This window comes from Malaclemys terrapin, chromosome 1 (genome assembly GCF_027887155.1).
Source record: "Malaclemys terrapin pileata isolate rMalTer1 chromosome 1, rMalTer1.hap1, whole genome shotgun sequence".
Classification (NCBI taxonomy): Eukaryota; Metazoa; Chordata; order Testudines; family Emydidae; genus Malaclemys; species Malaclemys terrapin.
This window is the reverse complement of record NC_071505.1, coordinates 61,947,427-61,961,526: the sequence shown is the minus strand read 5'-3', so window position 1 is coordinate 61,961,526 and position 14,100 is coordinate 61,947,427. Positions and strand designations below refer to the sequence as shown.

The following is a 14,100-nucleotide window of genomic DNA, read 5'->3' as shown; positions in this document are numbered from 1 at the left end:
CCAGTGCCCAGGGGAGTTTGTGTGTGAGAGGGGGGTGAATCGTGTGTCCCATACTGCCCCCCCTCGTCTGCCAGTGCCCAGGGGAGTTTGTGTGTGTGTAGTGGGGGGGGGGTGAATCGTGTGTCCCATACTGCCCCCTCCTCCTCTGCCAGTGCCCAGGGGAGTTTGTGTGTGTGTGTGTGTGTAGGGGGTGAATCATATGTCCCACAGTCCCCCCTCCCTCCTCTGCCAGTGCCCAGGGGAGTTTGTGTGTGTGTGTGTGTGTGTAGGGGGTGAATCATGTGTCCCACAGTCCCCCCTCCCTCCTCTGCCAGTGCCCAGGGGAGTTTGTGTGTGTGGGGGTGAATCATGTGTCCCACCCTGCCCCCTCCCTTCTCTGCCTGGGCCCCTCGGCGTGGGGAATCAGGTGTCACTACAGTCAGGGCAGCACTAGGAGACGGCGGACGGATCCGGTGTCACATAGCCCCCTCCACCCTCTGCCAGGGCCCTGCTGGTCGGAGCAGAGAAGCTGTAGGTCAGGGATCAGGTTTCCTTTTTGTAGGTTACTGTGATGGGCTGTTTAGCCTAGGAAGGGTAATGAATAGATGGTACCATGTAGTGGGCATGAGAGGTCGTAGAACTATTGTACCAGAAAAATGGCACCAATCATGTAGAATCATTGAACTGGAAGGGACCTGCAGAGATCATCTAGTCCAGTCCCCTGCACTCAAGGCAGGACTAAGTATTATCTAGACCATCCCTGACAGGTGTTTGTCCAACCTGCTCTTTAAAATCCCCAATGATGGAGATTCCACCACCTCCCTAGGCAATTAATTCCAGTGCTTAACCACTCTGACAGTTAAGAAGTTTTTCCTAATGTCCAACTTAAACCTCCCTTGCTGCAATTTAAGCCCATTGCTTCTTGTCCTAGCCTCAGAGATTAAGAAGAACAATTTTTCTCCCTCCTCCTTGTAACAACCTTTCAGGTACTTGAAAGCTGTTATCATGTCCCCGCTCAGTCTTCTCTTCTCCAGACTAAACAAACCCCATTTTTTCAATCTTCTCTCATAGGTCATGTTTTCTAGATCTTTAATCATTTTTGTTGCTCTTCTCTGGACTTTCTCCAATTTGTCCACATCTTTCCTGAAATGTGGCACCCGGAACTTGACACAATACTCCAGTTGAGGCCTAATCAGCGTGGAGTAGAGCGGAAAAATTACTTCTCGCATCCTGCTAATACATCCCAGAATGATGTTTGCTTTTTTTTGCAAAAGCATTACACTGTTGACTCATATTTAGCTTGTGATCCACTATGACCCCCAGCTCCCTTTCCTAGGCAGTCATTTCCCATTTTGTATGTGTTCAACTGACTGTTCCTTCCTAAGTGGAGTACTTTGTATTAGTCCTTATTGAATTTCATCCTATTTACTTCAGACCATTTCTCCAGTTTGTCCAGATCATTTTGAATTTTAAATTTGTAATTGAAGAGTGTCATGAAGCAGAGGCTCAAGGAGATAGAGTTAAAGTTGCAACATTCATTTTAACTGGCTTCTTGACTTTGGAGGGCTTAACTCTAATGCTGCTTCAAGTGTCTGCATAGGAGACACTCAAAAATAAATTGGTTCGGTCTCCACTACTTCCTGCTCTGCTAGCTTGCAAAAGATTAAACACAGAGCTTATAAATAAAATAGACTTCTTAAAAAAATCTCAAACTTTGTGTAATGCTCTGCTATTGATGAACCCAGCCACCCTTGACCAAAGCTGCCAGAATGTAATTGACCAATAAACATAAATTGCACTTTTGTGCTATAGGTTTCAAAGCATTTTTAAAAAGTAAAGAAGTATTACTAGTATATTGCAGAGCATAAGAAAGAAGAGACATATGAAGCAATTTGCAGGAGATGCAAGCTAATTTAGGAGATAACTCATGGGTTTAGCACAACAAAAAGATGGACTTTGTTTCCAGCTCTGCTACAAAATTCCTCTGTGAAGGTGAGAAGTCCCTTAGGGTATGGCTACACTTGCAAACGTACAGCGCTGTGAGTTAAACCTGCCTTCGTACAGCTGAGTAGGGAAAGCGCTGCAGTCTGTCCACACTGACAGCTGCCAGCGCACTGTCTTGGCCCATTTGCAGTGACATTGGGAGCGGTGCATTATGGGCAGCTATCTCACAGAGCACCTCTTCCCATTCTGGCGCTATGGGTTGTGGGAAGGCGGTGGGGGGTTCGGAGCATTCTGGGTGCTGTCCCAACTCCCCGTGATGCATCGCTTTGCATCCCAGCAATCCCTGTGTTTCCATCCACATTTGGCGCCATCTTTCAACGGTTTCTGTGCAGCACGATCTGTGTTCCATTTTGGTCTGCGACACGAAATTGCTTGTGGCATTCACGGACATGCTCAGCACCGTGAAACACCGCTTTTAGGCTTGGGAATCAAGCACTGAGAGGTGGGATCACATCCTCATTCAAGTCTGGGATGACGAGCAGTGGCTGCAGAACTTTCGGATGAGAAAAGCTACTTTATTGGGACTGTGTGAGGAGCTCGCCCCTACCCTGCGGCGCAAGGACACGAGATTGAGAGCTGCCCTGCCAGTGGAGAAGTGGATGGCTATTGCAATCTGGAAGCTGGCAACTCCAGACAGTTACCGATCGGTCGCGAACCAGTTTGGAGTGGGAAAGTCGACCATTGGAATCGTGTTGATGCAAGTTTGCAAGGCCATTAATCACATCCTGCGCAGAAGAACCATGACTCCGGGTAACGTGCAGGATATTGTGGATGACTTTGCACGAATGGGTTTCCCTAACTCTGGAGGGGCAATAGATGGGACACATATTCCTATTCTGGCACCACCCCACCTAGCATCCGAGTACATTAATTGGAAGGGGTATTTCTCTAGGCTCTCCAGGCGCTTGTGGATCACCGTTGGCGTTTCATTGACATTAACGCAGGCTGGCCCGGAAAGGTGCATGATGCACGCATCTTTCGGAACACTGGCCTGTTCAGGCAGCTGCAGGCCGTGACTTTTTTCCCCAGAGCGGAAGATCATAGTAGGGGAAGTCGAAATGCCCATTGTGATTCTTGGAGACCTCACTTACCCGTTAATGCCGTGGCTCATGAAACCCTACACAGGGAGCCTTGACAGCAGCAAGGAACGGTTCAACTACAGGCTGAGCCAGTGCCGAATGACTGTGGAGTGTGCTTTTGGCCATTTAAAGGGCCGCTGGCAATCTCTGTATGGGAAGCTGGACTTGGCCGAACACAGCATCCCCGTGGTTATATCCACGTGCTGTACCCTCCATAATATTTGTGAAGGGGAGGGTGAAAGATTCAGTCAGGCATTCAACACCTGGAGGCTGAATTTGCACAGCCAGAGAGCAGGACTATTAGAGGGGCCCAGCACAGGGCTGCAAGGATTAGGGATGCCTTGAGGGAGCAATTTGAAGCTGAAAACCAGCAGTAATGTCTGGTGCCCTGCACGGGAGTGAAGTGCAGTGGTTACAATATTAGTAGGAATCTGTGTTTGCTAAGCTGATTTTCAGTTCCTGTTTCTTTCCTGGGATAAGGTATCTTTTACTTTATGAAATAATAAAGAATGTTTTCATAGCCAAAAAATCCATTTATTGAAAAGAAAATCCATTTATTGAAAAGAAACAACTGTTTAGGAATCAGAAAGGGCAAGGGGGGAGGGGGGAACAGTACAATCACAGATTTGCGTATGTCCTGTCTGGAGTGTTGTGCAATGTGTGCTGCACTTCAGGATGGCTATACTGCATGGTGATGGGGGTTGAGTGCAGAGGGTAAGGGTCGTGGTTTTCAGGGCTGGGTGGTGAAGATACAGGTGTTGGAGGCAGCTCATGGCGGTAAGAACCCGGATGTTGGGGAAAGTGGGTTGGAGGTGACATGGGGACACAAGGGAAAGAGTTTTGGGACAAGGGCTGCAGGGGGGGCGGGCGCGGTAGTGCTCCGCCTGTATGGCGACGAGCACCTGGATAGAGTCCGCTTGGCGTTCCATGATGCTTATCAGCCGATCCGTGCTTTGCTGCCGGTGCTCTGCCGCCGGTGCGCTGCGTTTTCCTGCTTTTGCTTTCCCTCCACTCCTGTGCTTTTTGTTTCTCTTTAAGAGATTGATGCATCACTTCTTGCAGCATGTCTTGCTTTTTCACAGTCTCTTCCTGAGTTTTTGCAGTCTCTCAGCTGGTGATAACATGGACGGCTGAGATCTCAAGGTTGCATCTGTAAAGGCAAAATGCAACACTTAACAGAGGCAGCATTGTTTATACCAGACAGAGTAATGATTCCCCCACACTTAAGGAGGGCACACAGTCTACACAATAGCATAATTTTCCTGTCCTAAAGAGAGCGCACATAACCCACGGGAGCCCCAAAATGGTGAGTAAGGGGGACTGATTGTTTCACAGCTGTACTGTCCTCTGGGTTTCTGAACACTGTCCCAACATTTTCCACAGGAGTTCATCCTGGAAGATATCTCACTGCTGACCTGGGAAGCAAGGGAGGGTCTTCTACTGCAATGCGGCTTCTGCCCTGGCCCATATGAAGCTTGCCTGTGTGCAGCAATGGTCCCCCTGCCCCTCGCGGCACAGTGGCGCGGACACATTAGCTTGACTGGGACAAGGACCACGGTGGCTCTCCCAAGAAACCTGCGCAAGCGCATTGCCCATGTTCTGGATGAGACTTTCAAAGAGATTATGGAGGCCGATTACCGCAATGTGATAGACCACATCATTGCGCTATTCCACATCAAGGCATGCATGCAGCCCTAACCCTCCTCTCCCAAAGAGCCCGCACCAAAAAAATTCCTTCCCGAAAAAAAAAAAGCCGCTTACTGGGAACCTGCTCTTCTATTTGTTCTCCACCAAGTACCGGCCGCTGCAACTGGCTACCTTCCTCCTGGCTGCATGCCTCCAGGGATTCCGGGGTGTCTCCCCCCACCCCAGCACCCTCACTCCCGCTTTCCTCCTCCTTCTCCTTCCCCCGCTCTGAAGTGTCCATGGTGGTGCTCGGAGTGGAGGTGGGGTCACCCCCAAGTATCGCGTCCAGCTCTTTGTAGAATCGGCAGGTCGTGGGGGGAGCACCCAAGCGTCCGTTTGCCTCGCGGGCTTTGCAGTAGGCACTCTGCAGCTCCTTCACTTTAATCCTGCACTGCAGGGTGTCCCGGTCATGGCCCCTTTCCATCATGGCCCTTGATATCTGCCCGAAGGTATCGTAATTCCTACAGCTGGAGCGCAGCTGGGACTGGACAGCTTCCTCCCCCAAACACTGATGAGGTCCAGCAACTCGCCATTGTTCCATACTGGGGCTCGCTTGGCGCGTGGAGACATGGTCACCTGGAAAGTTTCACTGATACACTCCACGCCTGGCTGAGCAAACAGGAAGGGGATTTTTAAAATTCCCGGGGAATGTAAAGGGTGGGTCTGACGGTTGGTCACCTGAGGCCAGGGCAGTAGAGTTCAAATTGATGACCAGAGTGGCTAGAACAGGCATTGTGGGATACTGCCGAATACTTCTGGAGGCGAATCAGAGCACATTGGGCGGCCACACTGGCGCCGCAGCAGCTGAATACTCTTTATTCCTCTCGGGGAGGTGGAATTCCAGCAGCGCGGTAGCCACGGAGATACAGCACTGTACATGCCTTGCCAGTGTGGACGGGGAGTGAGGTACAGCGCTGGGGGCGGCTTTATTGCGCTGTAACTCGCAAGTGTAGCCAAGGCCTGAGGCTCCCTGAGGTACAAAGAGGTTATCTGTAAATAAGAGTAATATTTGACTCCCACCACACTCCCCAGCAGTTTCTGGGAAGCACAGAAAATTAAGAGCAGGAGTGTAAGTAATAAGACCAGAATTCAGAAATTCTTGTTATCCAGCCCTAGGGAGGATATCCATTCTATTTGATACAGATGCTCCCTGATTTACACAAGGCGTTCCGTTCCGGAACACCTTGCGTAACTCAAATTTTGCGTAAATCGGAAACATATACCTGACAATTATGCAAAAACAAACAAAACAAAACAAAAATCCTATTTCTAGCTTACTTAACTTTTTCCATAAGTGCGGATTTGTATAAGTCGGGTTTGCGTAACCCAGGGGCATCTGTATTAGCAAACAAAATTGTTTAGTGACAGGGTTGCATCATAACACAGCTTTGTCAAACTTGGACATTAATGCAAAACGTTAACAGTGACTTCATATGCTTTTATATACATTGTGTGACAGATTAGCATATCTGACTGTTACACATTCCAAGCATTTGGGAAGTTATTCTGAGTTAGCACTGCTGAAGTCACTGTCAAGGTTTTGGATTAGACTGCAACGTGGTGGAGTTAGGATGTGAATTGTTTTTTGAGTATCTGTTGGAAATCGAACTGAGTTTTAAGGAGCATTAGAATATATTATCAACAGTGATAAAGCACTATGAAGGTGGAAAGGAATGCATGAGTTTTCCCCCTTATTTCTTTGTATTTAATATTTTGAGTTGCTGGGATGTGTCCCCTCCTGAAACACCACCTTACCTGTCACTACATGTAGTTTTTGTTTGCTAATTGTCTAGCTTTTTTTATACAGTGTTGGTGTATCTCATGGATAGCTCCCCAGATTCACAGAAATGAGGATCTGTACCTGCTGGGGAATCACAGGGAGAAACAGTGATTATGAAGTTGCTTCTATGTCAGCCTGACAGAAGAATATGAGAGGCTAGTACCTTAGTAATATCTTTGTGTAAGATTTTACCTTAAAGTTACTGTAAGTAAACATACCCAGAGCAATCCTCCACGTTTAGCAGTGACAATATAACCCAGGGTTGGGCAAACATTTTGGCCCAAGGGCCACATCTGGGAATAGAAATTGTATGGTGGGCCAAGAGTGCTCACAAAATTGGGGTTGGGGTGAGGGCTCCAGGGTTGAGCCAGAAATGAGGAGTTCAAGGTGCAGGAAGGGGCTCCGGGCTGGGAAGTGGGGTGCGGATTCAGGGGTGGGGCTGGGGGATGAGGAGTTTGGAGTGTAGGAGGGTGCGCCGGGCTGGGACCAAGGGGTTTGGAAGGCAGGAGGGGGATCAAGATTGGGGTAGGGGGTTGGGGCATGGGGAGAGGCTCAGGGGTGCAGGCTCCGGGCGGCGCGTACCTCAAGCGACTCCCGGAAGCAGAGGCACATCCCTTCTCTGGCTCCTATGCGAGGCGCAGCCCGGCGGCTCTGCACGCTGCCTCATCTGCAGGCACCTCCCCTGCAGCTCCCATTGGCTTCAGTTCACAGCCAATGGGAGCTGCAGGGGCGGCGCTTGGGGCAGGGGCAGGATGCAGAGCGGAGGCCCCTGACTGCCCTTACAATGAAGGAGCCGGGGGGGGGAGGGGGGCATGCTGCTGCTTCCAGGAGCCGTGTGGCGCGGCCCCTGACCCTGCTCCCCGGCTGGAGCACCAGAGGGGGGCCATGCGGCTGCTTCTGGGAGCCAGTGGAGTGGCCCCCGACCTGGCTCGAGTGGGGCAAGCCCCAGACCCCACTCCCCAGTGGGAGCTAGAGGACTGGATTAAAATGGCTGGTGGGCCGGATCTGGCCCACGGGCCGTAGTTTACCCCGGTATAACCTGTCATCTGGAGGGAATTTCTGAGAAGGCGTCTGTGTAATCATTCACTTACTGAAACACTCCACAGCCTGTTGTGGACTTCTAGAACCTGGATACAACCAGTAGCGGCTCCAGCATGTACACATCTGCATTATACCCCCATGTCTGCCGGTTGCTCTCCCCTATCTCTGCCAGCATGAAGCATTCCTTTAAACCTTCAAACATGCCAATATGGACACCCAAAAGTGTGATGGCTGCCATGTTGGCCAACACCAGTGATTGAAACAATAACTTTCAGAACTAAAAGCATGAGCCTTTATGGCTTGTGCTGAAGAGCCACATTCTCACGGTGAGAATTGTTACAGACTCACATCCTCTCTGGGTTGGGCACTGAGGGGACACAACATACACTTCGACCAATGGGCTACAAGCAAAGTGAGAGAGGTGAAATACGAGACATGTATTTTGGCGATTCACACTATATTTACAGTTTGTCATAGCTTTTAGGTACAAACCTGTTTTAAAGACGGCTTTTTACTGTGTGAATCACATGTGACCATGCTAGCCTTCATATAGTCCAGTAGCAGGATTTAAATTCTTTGACCTTCAAATCCCTAGCTTAGGCCTTTACTTTTTGAGCTACAGAAATAATTACTAGTCCTGTTCTAGAACAACCACTGGAAGAAGAATTGACACACACTAACAATGGATTACATAACTGTTTACCAATCAGCAGTAGAATATTGGCAATTAGGAATCCTGAATTCTATACTTGGCTTTGGGAGAGGAGTGTGGTTTATAGTAGTTACAGAAAGGAAAAGGAAATCTGGTTTACTCACTCTGAAAGGAAGCAATGTGATGCAGTGGACAAGATTGGGATTTGTCATATTAGAGGCCTAGATTCTCTGTTTGCAGAGGGCAAGGGGGAAGAGTTTCAGCACCTCTTCCCTGCCTTCTAGGTTGGGGTTTGTGGGTGTAATCAATCATAAGGGTAGTGAATTGCAAGAGCACTTAAAATAGACTATACACACTCCTGCTCTTCTCTTTCCCAGTTCAGGAATTTTCTCCTTCCCAAAGCCAATATGTCACCAAATTAAAATTTGACATATTGTTTGTTATGACTAAAAAGTAATAAAATATTCTATAGCAGGGGTAGGCAACCTATGGCACATGTGCCAAAGGCGGCACGCGAGCTGATTTTCAGTGGCACTCACACTGCCCTGGTCTTGGCCACTGGTCCGGGGGGCTCTGCATTTTAATTTAATTTTAAATGAAGCTTCTTAAGCATTTTAAAAACCTTATTTACTTTACATACAACAATAGTTTAGTTATATATTATAGACTTATAGAAAGAGACCTTCTAAAAACATTAAAATGCATTACTGGCACACGAAACCTTAAATTAGAGTGAATAAATGAAGGCTCGGCACACCACTTCTGAAAGGTTTTTGACCCCTGTTCTATAGACATACACAACTGTGTAACTGATATTCTAAGAATCAATAAACAAGGAGCAAAAATGTACCCAAAAGACAGATTGCACAGTATTTTAGGTTTCTTGCAAAAGGGGTACAAAGAAAAGCGGGACAATCTTGTGGAAAAAAATCACCAGGATGATTTTTTAACTCTGTCTGTATCAATTAATTTTTTTAATCAAACCACCATGAAAATTTCAAAATGCTCAAAGTTTATATTTTTACGCCATTTTTGAGATTTTTACAAATACAAGTTTAAAATTCTTCTTAAAACTGTAGTGCAATCTTAACTATGGCACAGCTACCACTATACCATAATAGACTTTTATACCCCTGCCCTCGTCCCCATAGTATGTGAGCACCTTCCAGTAGTACATGGAACATGACTAACATCTTTCTTATGTAGTTTGTTCTCTCGCTCTCAACCTCTTCCCCCAGAGAATTATGTGCAATGCAGTATTTCATTTTGGTAGAGTTTTTTGTTTGTTTAATACACATATTTATTAGAAAAGACAAGGTGGAAGAAGTGGCACTTAGAGGGGAAGGTGCTAAGGTTTCTGCTGATTAGTTCTTTTGAGAATTTGTGCCACAGTCTTGGACTCGTTGCTCAGAAAACTGTCTCCTGCACAGACAACCTTTACCTTATAGCAAAATGTACCTATGTGCCCCAAGCCATGGGCAAAAGTAGTTTGGTGGAGAATACTGGAGGAGTGCAGGAGGGAGATCCCTTTTCCAAGTTCTGGGATTCCTTTAACCTTTTGAAAAAATGCCCGCACTGTTTTTTAGCAAGTAAGGGACTAGGGATTTTATTGGAAAGCTAAGTTAGCTTTGCGCACCTGTGTGGCACATTCAGGGTTTATATAATAACTCAGAACTTAGCTGTGTTTTCTATGAGTAGCTGGGCAAATTTTAAACAGCAACAACTCTAATTTCTTCACCCCATATTTCTAAACTGTAGTGAATCATGTACATTGCAGAGCAAGGTCTATATCCGTACAAAGTTTCACATGAAACAGTTCATCTGTTTTTGTGATACAAATAACTTGCACTATTATTAAATAGGAAAACTTGCTTTTTAAGCTGTACAGAACTCAGATTTGACTGAAGTCTGCTCCAATTAATCAAAAGAAACTTTGTGTTGGCACTATACATGAAAAAGTTCAGCTCAAGAGGCAAAGCTTTCAGAAAGTTTGAATGATTGAAAAAGGAGGTTTACAGTAACTTTTATAACCTTAACTAAAGCAGTTGCTACATGACCTTGCTACAGTACAGCAGAGGTTCTTCCATGCATGCCTAGATCTCACTGACACTAGATTTTTTGCCAGTATAACTACTCTGGCAAATCCTCGTAGTGGAAACGTAGCTTATACTGGGAAGAGTTCCCTGCATGAAATAAGCTATATAGGCAAAAGGATTTTTTTTGCTGGTATAAGCGCATCTATGCTAGGGCTTTTGCCCGCATAGCAATGTTGGTTAAGTTGTGATTTTTTCCACACTCCTAACCAACACAGCTGTGGTGGTAAACCCTTTATGCATAGACCAGACCCTAGTCTCCTCTGGTTACCAGAGATACCCGTAGTGCTTTCCAACAAGCATTATTGTAAAAGTTGATGTCTTTCCTCTCTGTTTCAATGAAACTATTAGTCTCAGATTGGTTGGAGGCTAGTCATTTTGGAACTATTACAGTTATACATCCATCAACAAAAATAAAAAATCAGAAAGTGACAGGTAGGAAACATGCATGAAAGTTACATATTGGAATACTTGGCAGTCAAACTTAAATGAAAGAGTGAGCTGTTTCAGAATTGGCTAGAGACTGATTCTAATTTTACCCAAACCGGTTTCTCTAGCTTGTTTGTTCCTTGTTTCACCTTTGCTCCCTTTCAAGGCTTGTTCAACTTTTCTAAAATGTTTATGATTGAAGTGTCTCCTGCTGCCTTTTATAATCCATGCTGTAGCATTATACCTTTTAGGTATTTTATGAAGTCCCACATACTGTGGCTACAGTGACCCTTTTCTTAAAACTTCTGCTATTGTATTAGCAATGATTCAGCTCCTGTGCAGAAAAGATATCAGATAGGATGGGCACTGAGGGGACACAACATGTGCACACCCATACTGCTCAAAACAAGCTTAAACAATACAGTGGTAAAGTTAGTTGCCGCTGGCACCTACTCTATGCTGGTGCTTCCATTATTGTGCAGGACAGAAACTCTCTTTTCTGTATTAGGACAGTACTGAGCACACTTTTGCTGTTACTGCAATCTAAATAATGATTTGACACTTGTAATTTTATTCCTTATATTTCATTTGGGCTTAAGGGGGAAATAATGGTATATCATGAAAATTAAAAGCCAGTTTTTACAAAACAAAATGAAAATAAATGATGAAAAGAAGCCTGGAAATTAAAGACATATCTTAGAATAAGTTGTTGATATTGTATTTATGTATATAAGTCATTCACTCATGCAGTTTTACAATTAATATGTAGACAGGCTTGCTAATATATTGCTTTAATCAGTTACTTAACACTATAACTCTAAAGTAGTAATTCAGTTTCAGAGGGAGAAAAAAAAAACAAACTATCAATTGTCTGTCTTGGCAAACCTATTACTTTCCATATTAAGGACTGACAATATTATGACAGTTGGTATGAACACAGTGAATCTCATGGTACACCACACACCATGCATCAAGGACTAAAGCCAATAAGGGATGTTTCATAAGAAAGTAATCAGTAATATGCTTAACTGATTCGATCTTTCAACCAATATAATTGGTTTTACAAAGTTAAAATATCTTAAAATAATGAACAAAATAACATAGACATAGAAATAATCTCAGTGATTCTAATATACATTTATGTACAGTTTAAGGACCTGATCCTTCAAACATCTATGCACATAAAATTTACTACCATTCAGCAGGATTACTGACATGAAGTCATTCATGTGCATGCTAGCACAATCAGACCCTAAAATATTCCCATAATTTAAATACTTCAAAAGTAAATAAACACTTTTAAATGACATGGCTAAACCAGAAAAAATGGATTTTTTTCTTCTTCTTTTTTTGCTGCACCAATTTTGCAGAACAATATTTTCCAAAAAGTTTGCAAACTGAGGAACATCTTTTACTATATGTAGGGGTAAATGATATTTGAACAGGCAAGGACAGGAACCCAGTATCAGAGACTATAAAACAGTGTATATCCTGCTTTAATATTGGAGCAACCAACCAGAAACACCAACTTCATAACTTCTATTTTAAGTATAAAATACATTTTGAAATTTTTATTCCTATACTGTGATGGGGCAGAAAGACAGGGGAATAAACATCACAAAACTGAGTCTTACACACGTGTACCTGTTACTGGCTGCTTTTTATTTGGTTGCATGCTTCAAGGTTTTCCTGTTGTTATCGAAAGCATGAAATAATCTAGGACTAATCTATCTGAGGGACTATGTTACCCTACATGCCATACTGAAAATAGGAATGGCAGAGATGAAACTGTTGGCCATCCATGGCATTGTCTCAAAAGAGAAAGGATGAGGCCTTTGCTTCAGAGAGCCCATGATCCTTGAATGCTCTTCCTCAACAATACGCAGCAGACTACATAGGTGGCAAGACTCAGGATATTTGCTTCCTTTTTAATTTCATAGGTTTTGGAGCTGACAGTTTTCTTCTCCACGTTTTGGGCTGAGTTGTGGTGTTGGAGGAGCAGGGTTGGGCTCCTTTGTATTTGGGGTTGGGCTGGGTGCAGTTACTGGTTTTGAATGTGCTAACTTTTCTATTTAGTAGGTGCTTTTGGTTTAAAATATTTTTTGTTAGATGCCAGAAGCCTCCAGTATGGGGTACCACAGATGTAAGAAAGTATTACTCTATTTTCCCTCCCAAGTTTAACATCTTATTAGTCATAAGCCGTGACATTGTACTTCGTTGATTTACATTTTTTTAAATAGTTATTTTGCTGATGTTAAAAGCATTGAAGCAAGATGGAAAATGGTTTATGGACTCCAACACTAAACTTCCATAATACTTAGCCAAATGATTATCGTGGAGAACATGGCACCCAACACGGACACGACTAAAAACCTTGTGAATTTATTTTCTGACACACAAGTGGACTATTAACTTGGTAGACAAGGGGGAAGAAACGTATCTCCTCTCTTTGTCCTAAGTGCATGCTGTTCACATTGAATTACAGAAGCAAAGACAAGATCAAATGGTCTTCATTCAAGTACTGTAGCTGATGATGAGTCATTGACTAGGTTCTGAAATAACACACTGGTATTAAGGGGAGCCCAGGCACCCTTTAAAATAGTGGTACCCCGCTCTGTGCCCCCAACCATTCTTCCACACACCCCTAAGTTTGGGAACCACTGCTTTAAAAACTATTCATAATTTCTCTGAATGCAGGCTAGTTCAAGCTACAAGTTCCCTTTCAAGAAACAAAAGTAAATCATGACCCGAAAGTCAACATTCCATGAATGTGTATATAGCATTATGCTTGCCGTAATCATTTGCCAGAGTTCCTTAAAGGGATAAAATGTATAACCATCTCAGAAAACTTAACAGTAATTCTATTTTAACATTAACAAAAAAGACTGTTATAATTGTTATATTTACAGTATATACATATTTACATACTTTTGTTAAATACTAGAGTTGCAGAAAAAAATTGCTGTACAGAATGGTTTTTCTGCATTTAAATGCCCCTTATAGCGTTTTTTTTTTCTGTGAAAAATGAACAGTCCTTTCATGCTCCTTTGATGATTAGATACAGTCTACATTCCGTAGGCCACCATCCACAATCAAAGCACCAAATCTAAAGTGAAAGAAACATTTTATTCTTAGCTGATTAAAATTGATTTAATACACAATAAATTAACCCTTACTCTAGAATAAAATTAAAATGTGTTTCTTTTTTGAGTTCATTTAACTATAACTTAATTATGTTCTTTCGCCCCTCTTGCCACACCCCAACACACATTTTTCTCTTAAAATAGTAAATAATATTCTTGGAGACACATGAAGAGTGTGCAACAGGATACTGCATGATCTAAGCATAGGACTGAG

At 44.1% G+C, this 14,100-nt stretch overlaps 1 protein-coding gene across 4 annotated transcripts in view; it reads right to left on the bottom strand.

The window, feature by feature from the left end:
* Positions 1 to 9,180: 9,180 nt before the first annotated feature.
* Positions 9,181 to 14,100, bottom strand: part of TBK1 (TANK binding kinase 1) — a 60,456-nt gene continuing 55,536 nt past the window's right edge. For all 4 annotated transcript variants that reach the window (XM_054025551.1, XM_054025542.1, XM_054025572.1 and 1 more), the window contains exon 21: positions 9,181 to 13,849. In XM_054025551.1, coding sequence (XP_053881526.1) covers positions 13,798 to 13,849 — 52 coding nt within the window. In that variant the 3' untranslated portion in view covers positions 9,181 to 13,797. The remainder of the gene's footprint in view (positions 13,850 to 14,100) is intronic.